The sequence below is a fragment of the Martes martes genome, assembly GCF_963455335.1.
Source record: "Martes martes genome assembly, chromosome: 1".
In the NCBI taxonomy this organism is placed as follows: domain Eukaryota; kingdom Metazoa; phylum Chordata; class Mammalia; order Carnivora; family Mustelidae; genus Martes; species Martes martes.
The window spans coordinates 212,890,850-212,909,544 of record NC_137888.1 but is presented as its reverse complement, the minus strand read 5'-3'; the positions used below and the strand labels follow the sequence as shown (position 1 = coordinate 212,909,544).

The following is an 18,695-nucleotide window of genomic DNA, read 5'->3' as shown; positions in this document are numbered from 1 at the left end:
GATCGTCATGCCCACTTCACAGACAAAACCGGGACACAGAGGCAGGCGCGAGAGCAGAGGAGGCGGAGCCCAGGCGGGGCGGGAGGGGCCCCGGGGGGCCGGTCCCCTTGGCAAGCTCCCCGAGTCCCACCAGAGCCAGGGCTGACCCACGCTGGGGCCGCCTGCAACACAGTCACTTGGACACAGGGAAAAGATCATGGGGTTAAAAATAAAAGAATGCAAAGAACAAAACCCAAAAAAGTAATGCAGAGAGGGGAAAACACATCCGTTTTCTTCCCAAGGCCAGATTTTGAGTGAGCGAGTTAGCAGCCAGGATGGCGACCAACGTCTGTGCTGCTGGCCTGCCCCCCACCCCCAGGACTACCCACCAGTTCAACAGTTCGACCTTGAATTTGTCTCGCGCTTCCCCCAGCATCGCAACAGCGTGACACAGGAACAAGCGGGCCGGCGCAGGGAGGCCTCTTCGTTTAACCTCTGGACCCAGCGCACACTTCCCCAGCTCGTGGGGACTCCCGGAGACCTCTGGCCACACGGCCCCCGCTGCAGGCATCAAGGACACACCCCGCAGGGGAAGGGATTTCCGGCGCTACCCACTAAGGCAGGATGGACGGTGGCCGGGGGTTGGAAGGAAAAAGGAGGAGGAGGAGGGTGGCAATTCCCACTTGCCTGCTGCTGTCCCTGCTGTGTGGGTGGAGGCTGGGGGCCGCCAGGACCTGGAGTCTGTCCGTAGTAAGCGGCTTGCTGTCTGTAATATTCGGCCCAGGCGGCACTGTAGTCTGGCTGGGAGCCTGGGGGTGCTCCCGGACCCCCTCCGGTGGCCACTTGAGCTGCAGGCAAGCGGAGTCACGGTGAGGAGTGTGGCCGGGGGCTAGAGGGCCAGGCCCTGCCCCTGCCCCGCAGCCCCAGCAGCTCACCCTGCTTCTTGTAGTACTCCTCCCAGGCCTTCGTGTAGTCCTGCTGCGGGGGCGCTCCGGGCTGCTGCGGCTGCTGGCCTGCGGAAGGAAGGCCTCGAGAACTCAGAGCACGGCGCAGGGACGCGGCTGCCCCTCGCCAGCCTCAGGCTTGCCTGAGCCCCCGCGCTGGCCCACGCACTCACCGATCTTTTTGTAATACTCTTCCCAGGCCTTAGTGTAGTCTGACTGGCCGGCGGGTGGGGGCTGAGGGGGCTCGCCCTGGGCAGGGGGGGCCGCGGGGGCCGGTGCAGGGCCGGGCACAGGGCCTGGGGGCTGCTGGTAGTAGTGTGAGTAGTAGGCGGCCCAGGCGGCGTTGGGGTCTGCGGCGGCTGCAGCTTTATCTGTAGGAGAGCAGCGGGCTGAAGCGCAGGACGGAAGCCAGCCCCGCCCTCCGCGCCGGCACCCCTGCTGCCCGGTCCTGCCCCTCCCCCGGGCAGCCGCACTTACTCGGGTCATGAGGAGCAGGTGGTTGCCACTGGGGGTAGGTATTGCCCCAGCCCTGGGGTGGGTACTGGTGAGGAGGGGGACCCCCCGCACTGTGGGACAAGAAAGACAGGACAAGTGAGCTGGGGCCACTCCTCCATGGGGGAAAAGGCGGCTGGCAGGAAGGAGACCCAGGCCGAGGAGCCCACTGTGCATACTCAGTCCCAGGCCCCTCGCCCAGGGAAACGTGTGATGAACAATGCCAAGAACACAAACTCCGTTGGCTTGAAGATGTCCAAGCCCCCCAAATTCAACATACATGGGTCTGCCTGTTAGGCGGGAGACGAAGGTCGACACCTGTGACATCTTTTAAAAATGGCATCTATGCGGGCGCCTGGGTGGCTCAGTCATTAAGCGTCTGCCTTCAGCTCAGGTCATGATCCCAGGGTCCTGGGATCGAGCCCCGCACTGGGCTCCTGGAATTCTCCTTCTCCCACTCCCCGTGCTTATGTTCCCTCTCTCCCCATCAAATAATATATAAAATCTTAAAAAATAATAATGACAAAAATGACGTCTATAAATGCAGGACACTGGGCTGGATCACGCCTTGGACGGATGACATCAAAACTTTTTGGTGGCAAATGAAAACGGCGTCCGCTGCTCTTCCCGCCAGCACGGCACCCCCCCATGTCCCAAATCCCAGGAAGCTGGTAGAATTACTCACTGTGGGGGAGCCCCAGGTGGCCCCTGATTGAAAGGCCCAGGGTTGAAGGGCCCCATGGGGCCTGCAGGGCCTGGTCCCCCTGGGCCTGGTCCAACTGGGCAGAGGGGACCCTGGAGAAAGAAGCGAAGTCAGTTGGGAGGGAAGGAGACTGGAGTTGGATCCGGGCCCCAAGAGCCCCTCCCTGAGCCCACCTCAATCTTCTCCTCAATGAGCTGCTTGGCGTGGTCAATCTGCTGGGGTGAGCCCCGGATGATGAACAACTTGAAGTTGGGGTCCCCATTGGGCGGCAGCTGCCGGGAGATCTCCACGAAGGCGCCCGTCTGCTGGTTTATGGCTTTCACGTTCTCCCCGCCTGCGGGGAGCCACAGGCAGTGAAGGGAAGGCGGAGCAGAGTAAGGGGGCAGACAGACAGAATGCCGACGGCCGACTCACCTCTGCCGATGACCAGCCCACACTTGTGAGTGGGGATGGAGAAGGTCATCTCTCCGCCAGGAGGGCCCCAGTTGCCTTGGCCCCTTCCTCGTCCCCGGCCCCCCGGGGGCATGCCAGGACCCCCTGGTGGGCCGGGGGGACCACTCTGCAAGACAAGAGACAGACAGTGAGCGCAGAAAACTAGCCTGGACTTCCCCTGCAGGGCCGGGCACGTCCCCTCCGACCTCACGGGCCGTCCGCAGCACAGGCCGACGCCACCTACCCTGAGGCTCTGGAGGAGATCATTGATGATCCGCGCTGCGTGCTCGCACCGGTCTGGGGGCCCCATTATGTGAGCGATCTTCTCAGGACCTGTCCCGTCGTCTGAAGCCAGCATCCAGAGAACAGGGAGACGGATTTTACAGAAAAGCACAACACCAAACCCCCATAACACCGCCTCTGCGAGGTAGACACCGTGCCAAGCCAGGTGTCAGAAATATCTCAGGCTCCAAGTGCCGCTCATCACACGCCATGGACTGAGGCTCGCGCCGGGGGGGCGGGGGGGGATGCGGTTGGGCCGGGTTTCCAGAGAAGAAAACCGACCAACTAGGACAGGGCGGCAGCTGAGGCTTCTTCCGGCACACGGCACCCCCAGAACAGATGCATTTTATGAAACTGAGAACGATAATAGACCTCAGAAAAGCAACAGAGAAGTCCTTCCTCCCCATGGGCCTGCCACTTGGGAGACTCTCGCTGAGGCTTGGCAGTAGCCCAGAGTTGGGACAAAGTGATCTGATCCAACCCCGGCTGCCCTGTCAGGATGGGCCATTCGGTGGGGAAGAGGAAAGGGGGAGATTTGATGAAGGGAAGACATTCCATTTGGACTTCGCCTGCCCCTCTCGAGCTCTCACACAGCTCTCCCACAAAGGAGGGACACAAAGCACGTTCTGCTGGCTGGGAGCGACGAGGCACCGCAGAGGCTCGGCAGGCTCCCTGGTGCCAGGCCCTCTGCAGCGGTGCCTCAGAGAGATCCCGAGGACAGAACCAGAAGACACGGCCACCCCCCTCTCAGCTTATCTTTGCAGCCAGGCCCCTGACCTTGCTTAAACTGTATCCGCACGCCAGCATCGTTCTGGATCTTCTTGATCATTTCTCCACTCCGGCCAATGACCACCCCGACAGAATGCCTGGGCACTGGCACCTGAAGAGAGAGGCACGCAGAAGGGTCAGCAAAGTCTTGTCCCTGCAGTGCTGGTGCCCTCTGCCCACCAGAGCCGAGTCACACCCACCCCATGGCCTTCCACTACTACGGGAGGCCTGCACTCACATCGATGCCCCCGCCAATCCGGGATCCGTACTCGTTCCGGTCCCCAAAGCCACCCTGGTCACGCTCCCGGAGGATGTCCATCACCATCTCACAGGCTTGCTGCAAACACACAGGGCAGGGTGTGCACAGGGCAAGCCCCCCAGCACTGTTCCCCCAGCCTCTCATGATCCAAAGGCTCAGGGACCTAAGCTGAGCCCACCGCAGAGCCCTGCTGAGCTCCTGACCTGCCATCCTGAGAGAGAGGGATGGCCAGCAACCCCCACTCCAGATAAGAAACTGAATGATCAGAGTTTAGGTCCCCTGCTCATGTCCAGCGCTGGGAGGGAGAACTCAGTATGAGAGTGAGAGTCCTGGGCTGGCTTCAAGAGAACGCACTTGAAAATCTCTCCCCCTTCACTCAAATCTCCAGCCCTACCTGTCGCTCACTTCTCCAGACAGCCCGTCAGCCCCAGGGTTCTCACCTGCACTTTGTAAGGATCCCCGATGATGCGGAGAGGCTTGTCCACATTCGTGTTCTGGGAGCCATCTTGAATTAAAATCATCTTCACTCCAGCTCGCTCCTTTACAACCAATGTGGACAGTCAGTGCCAGGTTTTCAAATGACTTTCTGGGGCTAGTGCGCGCAGGGGGCAGGCCTGACCATACAGGGTAAGAGGCCCTGGCAAAGCAGTCGGCGGGGTGTACACACGCAGACGCAGAAGGAGACTTTCCTGGGACAGGAGGAGCTTCTGTCCTCCATCCCACCCCTCACCTGCAGCTGCTTAATTGTCTCCCCGCCTTTGCCGATGACCAGGCCGGCCTTCCCCGCGGGGATCATGATCTCTTGCACGGTGCCGTTCTGGCCCCCATTGGCATTGTCGTGGAACTGTCCTGGGGGCCCACCACGACCCCGAGAGACAATGTCATCCAGCATCATCTTTGCTTTCCTGGGAAGGGAAGAGCGGGGTTCAGACACCGGAAGAGCACTGGTCTGACAGCCCCGTCCAGCTCAAAGGGGAGGAGGGGACTCCACACGTGTGTCTGACAGATGACGAGGAAGAGGGTCCGCCCCTGGGGCTGGAGCTATTCAGGTGGTTTTCTCAGCTCTTCGAAGTCGGGGGGGTACAGGCCCCTGGCGAGGGCAAGGGTTGAGGGACTGGGCGGAGTCACCCCCAACTTTCCAGAGGATGGAGAGAGCTTCTGTTTGCTCCCCTCATAATGACAGGCCCCGCCAAGGGACTTACTGGACAGATTCTGGGGCTCCCGTCAAGGACACGCTGCGCTCGGGTAGGCCGCCGCTGTCTGCAGAGGAGAGAGAGGGTCAGTGCCGCCCGGGTCCACTGACACTAGAGAAAGGCTTTCCACGGAGATGGGAAAACTTGCGCAGCAAACAACGGCTGCTTCTGCCCCCAGCAGCCTGACCAAGCGCTGCCCTGTCAGACACCCAGGAGCTGCTCCACGCAAGACCACGGCCGGGAAGCCTGAAGTCCAGTCAAGGCGCTAGAACGCTCAGGGGAAAAGGATGAGGTAGAAGGCGGTCCTAACCCCGGGCCACTCCTGCCACCGCGTCTACAAACCCCGCTACGGTGGAGCCGGTCCTCGGGAACCCCTGCCAGCCGGGCAGCCAGACTGGGCTCCAGATGCGGGCCGGCCTCAGAGCCGTTCCTTCCAGTGCATCTCCCTGTCTCACACGTGCCCACTGGTGTGCTGCTGGGTGTCCACTTCAGATGGTGACTCAACTAACGGTTTAGGGCAAGATCTAGAACAATACTTCCTATATTCAATCTCCCATCTCCCACCTCAGTCTTCCCCCAACTGCAAAGCGAAAGGAAGGAAGGTTGCAGCTACACCGCAGGGCGCGGTGCTGTACTGGCTGAGACCCTGCCCTGCGCCTGGCATAGAGAAAGGGCTCAGCGAATACCAACCTCTCTCGCTTCTGTCCGGTCAGATGATTACAAACGTACAAGGAGACCAGCCCAGCCCTGCACCCAGCCCCGTGCCCGTTCTGACCACATGGAGCTCCCGTACCTGGAGAGATCTGGACTTTGCAGCCTGAGTCCTGCTGGATTTTGTTAATCTGTTCGCCTCCTCTGCCGATGACTAGGCGGGGAAAGGGGGAAATGCAGAGGTTGACGAGGGCACCCCAGCGCTCAAAACACTGTGTGGCAGGGCTTCCTGGCCCTCCTGAGAGCCCCACCTGCCCCCCACCCAGAGAGGACAGGTGAGAGCAGAGGACAGTAGGCCTTCTCACACCAGAAGCTCCTGGGTCAGCAGGGGCTCCCAGGACACATCCCTGAGAGGCAGGGAAAACGGGCACCCCACAGCGACCCACACTCACTCAGTCCCACCATGCCGTCTGGGACCCTGTACTCTTCTGTCATTGAAGTCCTGCAAGAACAGACAATAAAACTCAGTCTCGAGTGAGAAGCAGTAGACAGACGAGGGTCTCCAAGAGAAAAGGCCCCTCAAAGCCAAAGCCCCTGACCTGTGGGGCCCTTGGCCTACTGGCCTCTGCCCATGCTTCCCACCACATCCGGACCAAGACCCCACAGGCCTAAGCAGAGTGTGACAAGAGCACAGGGCTCCCTCTCCCCACAGCAAGCCCCTCAACTCTCAAGGCCTCAGATTCCCCATTCAGGCCACAAGAGGCTTGGTCGGGGTCAACATGGCCTCTGAACTAGTGCTGCTCCCACCAACTCGGGGCAAGAGCAAATGGTTGGACACTTCTACGGAATTCCTATCATCATTTCAGGTCTGTTGACTTAAAAAAAAAAGGTTTGTATCTTTTCCACATCCTCTCCCTAACAAGCCAATTTTATTATATTTCACATAACCAAAAAAAAAAGAAACAATGTGGTCCTTCACAAAGACTTCTACATCAGATCCACTTTAGTCCCGGGGGGTGGGCGGCAAAAAGGTAGGAAAGGACCCCAGGCCCCACCAGTTCTTGGGGATCAAGCATTTGCGGAGGGTGGACAAGAAATCCATGGCCAGCCCCCAGCCCTTCTAGAAAGATGGTTGTCTACTGCTAAGTGTCCCACCACAGCGCAGGCAGCAAGAGGGCGCAAAGACTGCCCGTCCCTGGGCCCTGCACACAGGCAAGCACAGGAGCAAAGGCACCTCTTCTGCCTCCTGGGCTACTGTGTGACCAAGCGAGCAGCGGGGACAAGGTCCGAAATGGTGCAGCCCCCAGACACAGCTCTCCCCCAACTTAGCAAGAAAAGCCAGAGACAGCTGACAGACAAGAAAACAAGTGTTCTCCAAATCACAACTTACCTGGGGGGAGGATGGATGGGTCCAAGTTGAGAACTTATGGCTGCAGAGAAAAAATTCAAAGTAAAGATTGGCCTGGCTCCTCTCTGGGACCCTGAACACCGCTGGCCCCCACGTAGTCCCGCCTGCACAAGGAGTGGCTGGCACTTAGTACAGTGCTTCTGCCTGAGCGCTTGAATGTGATGAACCCACCGCCCATCTGACTGGCTCTGCCTCCATCTCCAGGGGGCTCTGGGATCCCTAAAGCTCAAGGACTCCAGATGCTAAGCACTTAGAGCCTCCATGAAGAACAGGTGCCATCCGCTCAGAGCTTCTAGCTCCCAAATTCTAAAAACCTCTTAAGACCCCGAAGCTGCCCTCTGCCTGCATCATCCAATGGACTTACAGTCTCCCTGGGAAGCCAGTTTCTTGCTCTCCGGTTGGTCTGTGAAAGAGAGAGGATGTCAGATGCTGCACCCACCCACCCACAGCTGCCTCTAATCTAATGCTGGTGCCACGCGGCCTGGCAAACAGCCCCCCTCCCCCACCCCCAATATCAGAGCCAAGACAGGAGAGTAGCAGGGACCAACTTTGGAGGCGGGGGCCAGACTTCCATCAGTCCCACCACCAGCACTGAACAGTAAAAAAGTCCTTTATAACAAGAGCGACGATGGCGGCATTTGAGTCCAGGGTCAGGGTCAGGGAGGGCCCAGGTGTAAGGCCCGTTTTGGTTGATCCCCACACTGATTATACTGGCCACCGTGCACGCCCTGGGCCAGCCAAACTGCACTTACATGGGGCCTTGACCCAACTGCGAGCATTTCCCAAGCCTACCAGAAGGGGAGGACCGATCTTGAGGACTTACAACTTGGACCCAGCCACAATCAATCTGCTCCTCTCAGCCACCTGATACCCCAGGATGGCCGCCCAAACAAAGAGAATGAACAAAGCTGGGATTGCTGGGGTTTTAAAAAACCAAATGGCAGTGAGCTTCCCCCTGACGCTGAACCGTGTTCACGCTACCCCCAGGCCTTCTTCCCAGCAAGCAGTTACCTCCATCTTCTAACTGCCTCTTTTGGCCCCCAAAACCAAAATCAGGAGTGCTGTTGTTCACTGTGGTAGCAGCGTCGCCTCCAATTTTGGCTGCGATCTAGAAACAAAATCGTAAGCACAGAAGGTTACCACCACAACCAATCCTCCCTGGTGTTCAGATCAACTTCTCAGAACCTACTCGAGGGCCTCGGTGTTCAAGAGTCATCCAGGAATTTCAAACCCCTTCCTAGATGGGATCTGCGCTTATGTTTGTTTGCAAATGGACCACAATCCACACTGATCTGCTCTCAGGAGGGTCCTTGGGTTGCCTCCACGAGGGAGGCAGAAGAAGTGATTGTAGCCCGGCTCTTCTGGGATGGTGAAGAGCACAACTTTCCTTTCTCGAAAGCTTGACATTTGTTGGACACATTTTGGGAAACTTTTTGCTTAAAGGCACCCAAAATCTTCACTCCACCAAAACAAAAGACCCTTTCTGAGAACACAGGTTACATATCAGACATGTGAGGAGCAACTTCAGATGACCCCAATCCCACAAATTTAAAACCAGAGTCCGTTTGTGGGTCTATTGCAAGTTTTCCAAAGACACACAAACCATGAACTAAGGATCTATCTTTCTACCTCCCCCAATTTTCCTTTTAACGCTGGGAGCCAGAGCTCCTGGCATGAGACTTACTCCCACCCCAGCCAACAGCATCAACTCGCCTGGTTACAACTGCTTCTCCGTCAAGGCAGTTTGGTGGGCACCTGGATGGCGGGCAGGTTAGAACCCTCCCCTGCTCCATAGGTGAGAAAGCCACAGACCACACTGGGCGGGAACAGGGCGTTCACCTAACGGGACCTCCCACTCTGCCCTGGAGGCCCTGAACAACCCCGGGAAAGCACTCAACAGCAAAGGCACTCAGCCAGCCCCCAGCCTGTGGGCCTCCTGAGAGGGCAGCAAACTTCTCCCATTCTACAGGCCCCCTGCTCTCCAGGACGTGGGGAGGCCGCAGAAGGAGCCGAGGAGGTCAGTCACACCGGCATGTGACACCTCCATGTTATCATCATGCCTCAAAACACAGTGGTGGGACCCTCCCCACTTTCCCAAAGAGAGACAGACCAAGCTTTCAAGCCACCGGAAGCATCAAAAAGAGCCAGCCCCTGTGCCCACCCTCCTCATTTCCCCTAAGTGGTCGGCCACTCTGGCAGCAAGGGTCCCCCCTTTGCAGGCTCAAGAGGAAGGGCTGTTTTCCTCCCACAGTTCCTTCTTCCCGAGAAGCGGGCAAAAAATGAGACTGGGTCGGGGCAAACAGCTCTCTGCCCTGATGGGGAGGTGAGAGCAAAGCAAGACCCTCCTCCCGCCTCCGGGGAAGGGGGACACTTTGCTTCCTAGAGAGCGGAGCATGCCCTCGAGTGTCCTAAGGTGGGGGTTCCTCAAAGTCAGTCCCAGCCCTCCGGGGCCCCTAAACATCCAGGGGCCGTTCATGGCGACCCCCCGGACACCCCCTTCCCCTGCAGGGGGGTCACCCGCAGGGGGCCCACTGGAGACATCCTGGGCGGCCCAGGCCCCCGCCTACAGCTCCACGTGACCCCGCGGCGGCCCCCCCCCCGCGACCCCGCGCGCGCGCGCGCGTGACCCCGCCCCCTCCCCCGCCCGCGCGCGCCCCTCAGGCCCGCGGCCTCCTCACCTGGCGGGCCCGCTGCACGGCGTCGGCGAAAGCGTCCTTGCGGATCCCCGGGCCTCCCCCGCCGGGCGGCTGGGAGGGACCCCCGGCCGACCCCCCGCCCGGGCCGCCGCCGCCGGGGCCGCCGCCGCCCCGGTCCCCCGCGCCCGGCGGGCCCGGCGGAGGGCCTCCCCCGGCGCCCCCGGCTCCCCCGGCTCCCCCGCCGCCGCCAGCGGGCGGCGGCGGCCCGGGCGGGGGTCCTCCCGTGCTGTAGTCCGACATGGCGCGGCGGGGCCGGGCCTGGCGCGGAGGCTGAAGCTGAGGAGGAGGCGGCGGCGGCGGCGGCTCAACGCGGGAACAAGGCCTCGCTCCACACGGCCGCGGAGCACTCTGGGAACCCAGCGGCTGGGAAGACGACGAGGGGGGAGAGAGACGCCCCCTCCCGCCGCCGGCGTGACGGACGGCGCCGCCAGGCCAATGAGAGGCGGCCGCCGCTCCTGGGACACCAATCGCGAGCTCTAGAGGCGAGCGGCCAATCGGAGTGCCGCGAGAGGCAGTGGGCGGGAGGCGCCGCGTGACCGACAGGTCTCGGAGGCAGTGGGCTGCGGGCAGCCGGTGCCGGGCGGGCAAATCGAGGCGACCCGAGAAGGCAGGAGGCCCAATGAAGCGGGAGTTCCAGAACTACGGGGCGACTTCAGAACCGGATTGACGACTCCAGAGAGTCAAGTGGACAGGAAGGAGGGGCCTGGCGAAAGGCCCCTTCGACCAGGCTGGGCGGGCGTCAGGTGAGATAATCGTGCACGCAAGCCAATGAGTACACGCAGAAGGCGGTTCTTGCGAAGATTGGCAGTCAATTTAATCCAACCCCTGACGAATTCTGGGTGACGCGCTTAGGTTTGGACTGGATGGCTTTCCCTGTTAACCAGAATCCTTTTCTAGCCTTGATTGCTAAGCCAATGGCTGGGCCGTGGGGGCGGGTGCAAGGTGACGGACACCGCTCCGGACGAATGGCAGGGAAGGAAATGAAGGTGCCCAGTTTTGGTGGGAGCCAGTGGAAGAGGAGCTGCATTGGGGCGGAGCCGGCCGCCAAACGCGAGTGGGGATTAGCCGTGGGAGAGTGAATGGCAGTCGACGTGGGCAGTGCCGACCGGCTGCGGGGAATTCGGGCCTGACGTCTGGGTTGGCGCCCCAGGAGCCTGGTTGGGTAGGCCGAACACATGGCCTGCTCGAGGCCTTGGAGATCGGGTGCTTCCGGGAGGGGGTGGCCCAAGGGCAGGAGGGAACCCAGAGATCCCGTGAACCCCCTGTCTTCTCCACCCAGGGTTCTAGAGCCCCCGCCTCTCTTCCAGGCCTCATGGAATCAGTTCCCCTCCAGAATTCAAGGGTCTAGGGCCACGGGTTCTCTCCTAGGACCCTATAACACCCCATGCCCTCTCCACATAAGGTCTGGAGATAGGAGCTCCAAGCTCCGATCCTAGGCCCTCAGTTTCTCTCCTGAACCCAGGCGTTAGGCGGGTTTACAATTCCTACTCAGGTCCAAGGGGCCCAAGATATCCAGGCCTCTTTCCGAAACCCAGGGCTCCCAGGTACCCAGCTTCCACTCCCGGGACCCAGATACCCAAAGTGCCCAGCTCCCTCTTGGACCCAGGGTGTTCCGAGTCCCCAGCTCACCTCCTGAAACCAAGGATTCCTAGTCTAGACCCAGAGATACGAGATACCCAGCTCCCCTCCTGGACACAGGTATCCCAGACACCCAGCAGAAACTGTCTCTTTATTTCCGATTGTCTCCATGTTCACCGTTTCACCCTGAAGCCAGGACAAGCCACAACGAGCCAACCTGGAGTCCAGACTAGTCCCTGGCCGCACCCTTGGGAAGGATCCCCAGGGATCTTCTGGCCAGGCCCCCAGACTGCTTCTCCCGACAAACTGCCCCGTGGGCCTGAGCCTGGAGGGCTCTTTGGGCCAGGAGACCCTGGATCCTCCTGTCCATTTCTGCCCAGAGTGTGTCAACTCGCCATCGCCTATACACCCAGGGTTTTCTTCATGGCTTCATACACCACGTAGCTGATGCCACCTGCTGGCAACACCTTCAGTAAAGTGGGAGTCATGCCTCGGTACAGCCCTGGCCAACCCTGCTGGGCCAGGATCCGCCTGAAGACTCCGCACATGGTGGGGTTCGAGCCCTCCACAGTGTCTGTGGGAACAGGGGCAAGCTCAGGGCTTCTGGCAGAGATGATCTGGCCACCTGGGGGAGGGGGCTGGAATGTTGGGTTGGGTGAAGCCAGGGGCCGGAGTCTGGGGGTCAGTTGGGAAGGAGCTTGGAAGACTTTTAGAGGAAATTGGTCAGTCTGTGGGAGAGTGAAGTCAACCCAGACAAGAGTTTTCAGGATTTGTTTTCGGGAACATCTTAGAAAGCATTCACACTTATTTGGGAGGGAACTTCGAAGATCTGCCAGAGATTTGGGGAGTGTGCTAAGGGGTGGTTTGGGGATATCTTCAAGATTCGGGTAGTGGACCAAGGACTTGTTTGGGTGTTTGTGGATTGGTTTAGGGGCTGAGAGTCCATTTGGGGAGTACCCAACTTAGTGGGGGAAATGATTATGACACTGGGAGGCCTAAACGTTGGTTTTAGCAAATTTAGGAATTTTAGGAATACCGGGTGGGTCTGTTTTGGGGAAGTTGGGAGACCATTTGGGGACTCTGTGTCTTGAAGTATGGTGTGGGGGCCTGAGTCGCATTGGGGGGGCGTTTACGGGGATCAGTTGGGAGATGTTCATTTCACTGGTTTGTAGGGTTAATTTGGGGGCTGGGGTCATATTTGGGGGTGAGTCTTGGTGAGTTTAGAGCTCAGCACAGGTGGCCAGGATCAGATGTGGAGAGTTTGGGAGTCAGTTTGGGGGGATGAGAAAGTTCAGAGTCAAGGCTGAGGGGAGGGGCATGCACGGTGGCCACTGGGGCTCTTCTGACCTTGGGCCTGCATCCGGGTGCGCACCAGCGTCAGCGGGTAACTGGCCATTTGGCCACAGGTCGTGGACAGTGTCACCGATGACAAACTGACCAGGCCACTGGGATCCTCCATGTCCCTGCCTGACTTCAACCAGAAACACCTGAGCGTCTGCAAGAGAAGGGGGTCAGGAGGACACTCACTGCGGGCCTACGTCCACACCAGCCCTGGCACCCCTCTGTGGGACCCGCACCTCATAGACGGCCAGGTCCGTGCAGGCATAGGGGATGATGCCGAGCATGTTGGGCAGGTAGCCGCGGTACAGGGCGCGGGTGCCCTCCTGCTTCAGGATCTGCCTTGCACAGTCCAGCAGCCCCTTGTACTGGCCCGTCCGGCGCAAGGTCAGCCGCGTCTTCAGCACCTGGGGAGGGTGAAGAGGGAGGGGGCTCATCCGATGGAAAGCTCTCATCAGCCCTCAGTGGCAGCCGGCGTTTCTGTCCTCCGGCTGAGGAAGCAGAAGCTGAGGAGTCCAGAGAGCGGAGTTTCGAACCCAGAGCTGTGCGATCCCTTGGCCTGTGTGTGCCCTCCACCCAGGGTTCAGAAGCCGCGGTGCTGACAGAGGCAAGAGGATAAGGGAAGTGGCGTGGACTGAGCGGAGTCGCGGCCTATACCTGGCGGGCACCAGATGTAATGCCATGGGGGCTGCAGACCCTAGGTGGCCAGGTTTGCCAATTTTCCAAGAGAAGCCAGACATAATTTGTATGAAATGCCCCAAACATCAAAATATTGGCAGCTCTACAGTTGCCCGTAAGACCAAACGCCAAGTGAGATAGGCAGAATTCTGAGGTGGTCCCCAAGTTTCCCACCCCTGATATGTATGCTTCATATAATGCCCGCCCCCCTGACCTTGAGAGGGTTGCTAGGCCCGTGACTATGATGGGGTGTCACTCCCCTCGTCAAGTTACATGACGAAGGTGAAGGGATTGTGCAGATGTATTGGAGGTCCTGAAGCACTTGATTTTAAGTGAAGCAAGACCGATTGTCCTAGGTGGGCCTGGCCAAATCAGGTGATCCTTTTAAATGAGTCTGTTGCCAGAGACAGAAGAAATCAGAGTGATGGGGAGCATCCAGGACACCCTTCAGTTGGTCTTAAACAAGCAGACTATTGTGGAGAGGACCACCCGGCAGGGACAGTACATGGCCTCTAGGAGCTGAGAACCTCAGTCCTACAACCAGTAGAAACCGAATCCTGCCAGCAACCAAGGAACTTGGCAGAGGACCCAGGCCTCAGGTAGGTTCACTGTAGCCCAGCCAACACCTTGATTTTGGCCTGATGAAACCCTGAGCAGAGGACCTGACTAGCCAGTGCCCAGGCATGACCCACCAACAAAGGAGATAATAAATCTGTATCATTTTAAGCTACTGAGTCTGGCCATTTGTTACACAGCAATAGAACAAATACACTAAAGATGAAATTTAACTGGTCGAGGGCAAGAATTATATGAAAAAAAAAAAAAACAACTTTAAAAAGACCATTAAAGTCCATAAAAAGAGACTTGAACCCATGGAAATGATCTTGGACAGCAGACCCAGCCTCATATAGATGGCAGGCATCTCTAAACTTCTTTATAAATTGAATACCATCCCAGTAAAAAAAAATACCAATAGGTGACTTTGTTTTCTGAACTAGACAAGTTACTTCTAAAGTTCATATGGGAAACCACATGGGGAGTAACCCGGAAAACCGATAAAGAGCAGGGATGGGGGATGAGAAAGCGTAAGATGAAGCCTGAAACATTAAAGATGATAAAACTATAGGGGCGCCCCGCTGGCTCAGTCAAAAGAGCTTGTGACTCCCGCAGGGTCATGAGTTCCAGCCCTGCATTGGATGTAGAGATCACTTTAAAATTAAAGTAAAACTGTATAAACAATGAAACGACCTGGGGTTGTCAGGGACTCAGGAGAAGCAAGAAGGGGTGAGTAGGGGGGCACCTGGGTGGCTCAGTGTGTTAAAGCCTCTGCCTTTGGCTCAGGTCATGATCCCAGGGCCCTGGGATCGAGCCCTGCATCGGGCTCTCTGCTTGGCAGGGAGTCTGCTTCCCCCTTTCTCTCTGCCTGCCTGTCTGCCTGCTTGTGATCTCTCTCTCTCTCTGTCAAATAAATAAATAAAATCTTAGAAAAAAAGAAGGGTGAGTAGGCAGAACACAGGATTTTTAGGGCAGTGAAACTACTCTATATGACACCCTAATGGTGAGTGCGTGTCCATATACATGTGTACAAATCCAAGAATGGCAACTACGGGCTTTAGTAATAATGTATCCATATTGGCTCATCGGTTGCAACAAACCCCCCCTCCCCCACACAAGACGTTAATAGCAGAAACTGTATATGTGGGGAGAGGTGTATGAGAACTCCCGCAGTTCCTGCTCGGTTTTTCTGTAAATCTAAGACTGCTGTACAAAAAATCTAATTGTTACCCCCTGCAAGAAAAGTGGGGGGAGACACTAGTGCTTGGACAGACACAGCAGAGTAAGAGAAAGGCCAAAAATACTCTCAGATATGCACGGGAATTTAGTAAATAACACCGGTTGCATCTTGGCTCATTGAGGAAAAGGACAGGACCCATCCAATACATAGGTGTTGAGATAACCTGGGAGCCATCCGGCATACAAGTGGGACACCCACCTCACGTGGAGGAGGAGGGGAGGGGGAAGACGAGGAGGAGGAAGCGGTAGCAGCTGGTAGCTAATTTTCACCTTGTTTCATCTTCCATGGGGCAGGTGTTCTCTTACCTCCATGGGGTTGATGAGCGTCTGGGAGGTGGCCACAGCCAGGGAGCCAGCAAGGAGACGTTCCTGAAAGGGTGGGGACCCGTGCACTCCGCAGAAGTAATTCTTACACTGGAGCAGGAGAGAGGACCAGAGAGAACGGCTAACCTTCCTAGCCGAAACCCACCCTGGGTCTGGGGCCAGAGCGTGAAAGTGTGTCTTGGGTAAGGATCTGGGCTTGCGAGGGGGTGTAGGAGAAGTTTGGGTTGAAGGGCGGGGGCTGGGCAAAGTGGGACCCCCCCCCCGCCGCCCCCTGCCCACCTGTTCAAAGACGGAGAACTTGATGGCGTACTCAGGGGCAATCTTGAGGACGTTGATGCCATTGCCCCGCCACAGGGAGCGGAAGCCCCCTTCCTGGACCATGCTTCGGAGCCCCCCCAGCAGGTTCATGAAGTTAGTCTTGGAGGAGTAGACCTGGGGATAGGGAGGCCACTGGCCCTGTGAGGAGCCTCCCACCCGATCGCCTCCATCCCAGCCTGGAGCTCAACCCCATCCTGTCCCTAGCCACCCAACCCCATTCCTCCTCCTGCTCCCCCCCCACCAGCTGGCCTCACAGCGCTGTAACCCACGCAGACCCAGGTGCCCATCTCCGTCCTCATCTTCCTCTCCTTACCTGTTCTAGTTTGCCTTCAAAGCCATCCAAAGACCCTGTCCTCAATTCCCTTATCCGCAACCCCACCCTGTCCCTCCTACCGTTCTCTGGGCTCCTCCAACTTCAACCCCATTGGCTCCAGCATCATCCTCAACTCCAGCCCCCACCCTTGTCTCCATTCAGCCTCCTCCTGACTCCAACCCACATCCCAGCCCCACCCTCCCCCCCCCAATCCTGAACCCCATCAGCTCTGCCTCCGTCCAGCCCTACCCTAAAGGCTCCAGTGCTGGGTTCCCCGCGCACCTGCATATACACCTTGGCTCGGTCCAGAGGGGCCGTGCCCGTGCGGGATACCGCCCCAGCCATGGCCCCTGAGAGCAGAAACTTCCACAGGGCGCCCTCGTTATCCACTTCGAGGACATCCACGGGAACCATCAGCTGCTCTCCCGTGTCCAGCACCTGCAAGGCAGACCCAGCTCCCACCCGTACTCAGCCAGGCTGGAGCTCCTTCCCTGAACTTCCAGAAGCCCCTCTGGTGAAGGCCCACCCTGGCCCCCACTGCTTCAAGGTGGAAATCCAGGTCTACTTGGAGGGGAGTGGGTCATGCAGAGGGGGCCGGAGGTGCCGGCCCACCTGCCGTTCTCAGACTCACCTGCTGTGATGGGAGATGCTCCAGGTCATTTTCACGCACGTGCCCAAACACATACCCATACACATGTGTACAACCCGGATTCCGGGAGGGGGGCGGGGGCAGGTTCAGAGGTGGGGCTTTGGTGAGAAAGGCCTTGACCCTCTTAAACAGGGTCTGGACACTCAAGCAAGGCTTCTGAGCTTCCTCAGGCTGATCTCCCATGGCAGCCGGAGGGTCAGGACACCAGTTCAAATCCCTGGTGACAGGTTTGCCCATCCAGCAACCATGTTGGGGGGGCCAGCTTGTAAATTTGGGTACTGGGGCACAATGACGTCATAGAGGCCCTTGTGACCTCACTGGATGTGGTGGGCAGAACAAGAGTGTCCCCTACAAAATGTCCATATCCAGATCCCTCTAAAACCGTGGACTGGCCATGTTATGTGGCAAAGGGGAAAGTAAATTTGCCCAAGGATTTAAGGACACTAACCGGCTGATGGGAGATGGGGAGATTATTCTGGACTCATCGCGTGGGCCCAGTCTAACCTCATGAGTCCTTAAACGGTGAAGAGGGAAGCAGGACTGTCAGCGTCAAAAGGATTCAACGTGAGAAAGACTCAACCGACCATTGCTGGCTTTGCAGATGGAGGAGGGAACCACGAGGCGTGGAATGCAGGCAGGCAGACCCTCGAGGCTGGAAAAGGCCAGAAAGCAGGTTCTCCCCTGGAGCCTCCAGAAGGAGCGTGATTTTAGCTCGGTGAGATCCGTGTCAGGCTTCTGACCTCTGGAATAGTACATCTGTGTTGTTTGAAGCCACCATGTTTGTGGTCATTTGTTACAGCAGCCGTAGGAAACGAATGCACTGTGTGTCGTCGTTGTGGCAATGGGAGATAGAAGTGAGGGAGAATGGGAAGGTTCTGGAGCTCTGGGAGGGAGAGACCCAGTTGGTCCCCAAGGTGAGACAAGCATAGCTTTGGAGGCAACCTGGGTTTGAATCCCATCTAGGACAACTCCTGCTGTGTGACCTTGGGGGTAATCGCCCTACCTCTCTGAGCTTCAGTTTCCCTATGTGTTAATTGGAAGTGATGATAAACTGTACCACATCGTGTCAAGAGGTTGCAATGAGTTTTCACGGAGAGCGTGTCCGTCCTCTATGTGGTTTTGTTCAAAAATCTTGATGTCATCCATGATTCTTCTCTTTCTCTCATGCCCACATTCTGTTATCAAATCCTGGCTTAACTTTTAACATATACTCGGAATCTGGCTGCTGCTCACGATGTCCATGGCCTCCACCCTGGTCCAGCCCCATGATGGATTACCCGGACCAGTGCAGCAGTGGGCCCGCCCACTCTTGCCCCTGGTCTGTGCTCCCCACAATAACCACCAGAGAGCACCCGTGAGCACCTCAGTCCTGTCCTGCCCTCCTCTGCCCACAGTCCTCCAGGGCTCCCATCTCCCTGGGGTAGAAGCACAAGTCCTCCCTTTTGCCCACAACACCCTGCATGACTGCCCGGTCCCCTTCCTGACCTTCCCTCCTCCCTTTCTCCTCCTGGCCCATTCCAGCTCTGCCCTGCTCCAGCCACATGGGCCCCCTCCCTGTTCCTCCAAGACGCCAGGCACAGTGCTGCCCCAGAACCTTTGCACTGGCTGTTCCCTCTGCCTAGAGTGCTGTTTTCCTGGACATCACCATGGCTCCCTCCCTCACTGTCTTTAAATCTTCATGCAATTATCCCCCTCTCCCCCGTGCTTCCTCTGACCACTCTATTTGAGATGTAAACTCTGCTTCCCCATTTTGTTTTTATTCATAGCACCTTTGCTTCCTACCCAGCTACACATTCACTCACGTGTGTTACTCATTGTTTGTCTCTCCGCACTGGAATGGGGAGTCTTTGAGGGCAGTGATTGTTGTGTGTTGCACAAAACCGGGTCTGGCACAAA

The 18,695-nt window shown here is 57.9% G+C and overlaps 2 protein-coding genes across 2 annotated transcripts; both read right to left on the bottom strand.

The window, feature by feature from the left end:
- Positions 1 to 409: 409 nt before the first annotated feature.
- KHSRP (KH-type splicing regulatory protein) lies at positions 410 to 10,047 on the bottom strand (the record flags this gene model as incomplete). The annotated part of the gene is made up of 19 exons (XM_080828915.1): positions 410 to 827; positions 915 to 992; positions 1,097 to 1,294; positions 1,401 to 1,489; positions 2,101 to 2,210; positions 2,292 to 2,452; positions 2,533 to 2,677; positions 2,795 to 2,895; positions 3,610 to 3,712; positions 3,839 to 3,937; positions 4,300 to 4,398; positions 4,590 to 4,764; positions 5,062 to 5,119; positions 5,846 to 5,917; positions 6,156 to 6,205; positions 7,094 to 7,133; positions 7,476 to 7,514; positions 8,123 to 8,219; positions 9,790 to 10,047. The coding sequence occupies 19 exons, from the start codon at positions 10,045 to 10,047 to the stop codon at positions 550 to 552; spliced, it is 2,250 nt and encodes a 749-aa protein (XP_080685041.1). The 3' UTR covers positions 410 to 549.
- Positions 10,048 to 11,786: 1,739 nt separating this feature from the next.
- Positions 11,787 to 16,982, bottom strand: SLC25A41 (solute carrier family 25 member 41; the record flags this gene model as incomplete). The annotated part of the gene is made up of 7 exons (XM_080803738.1): positions 11,787 to 11,959; positions 12,733 to 12,880; positions 12,963 to 13,130; positions 15,502 to 15,609; positions 15,799 to 15,951; positions 16,433 to 16,588; positions 16,782 to 16,982. The coding sequence occupies 7 exons, from the start codon at positions 16,980 to 16,982 to the stop codon at positions 11,787 to 11,789; spliced, it is 1,107 nt and encodes a 368-aa protein (XP_080659864.1).
- Between the last annotated feature and the right edge of the window lie 1,713 nt (positions 16,983 to 18,695).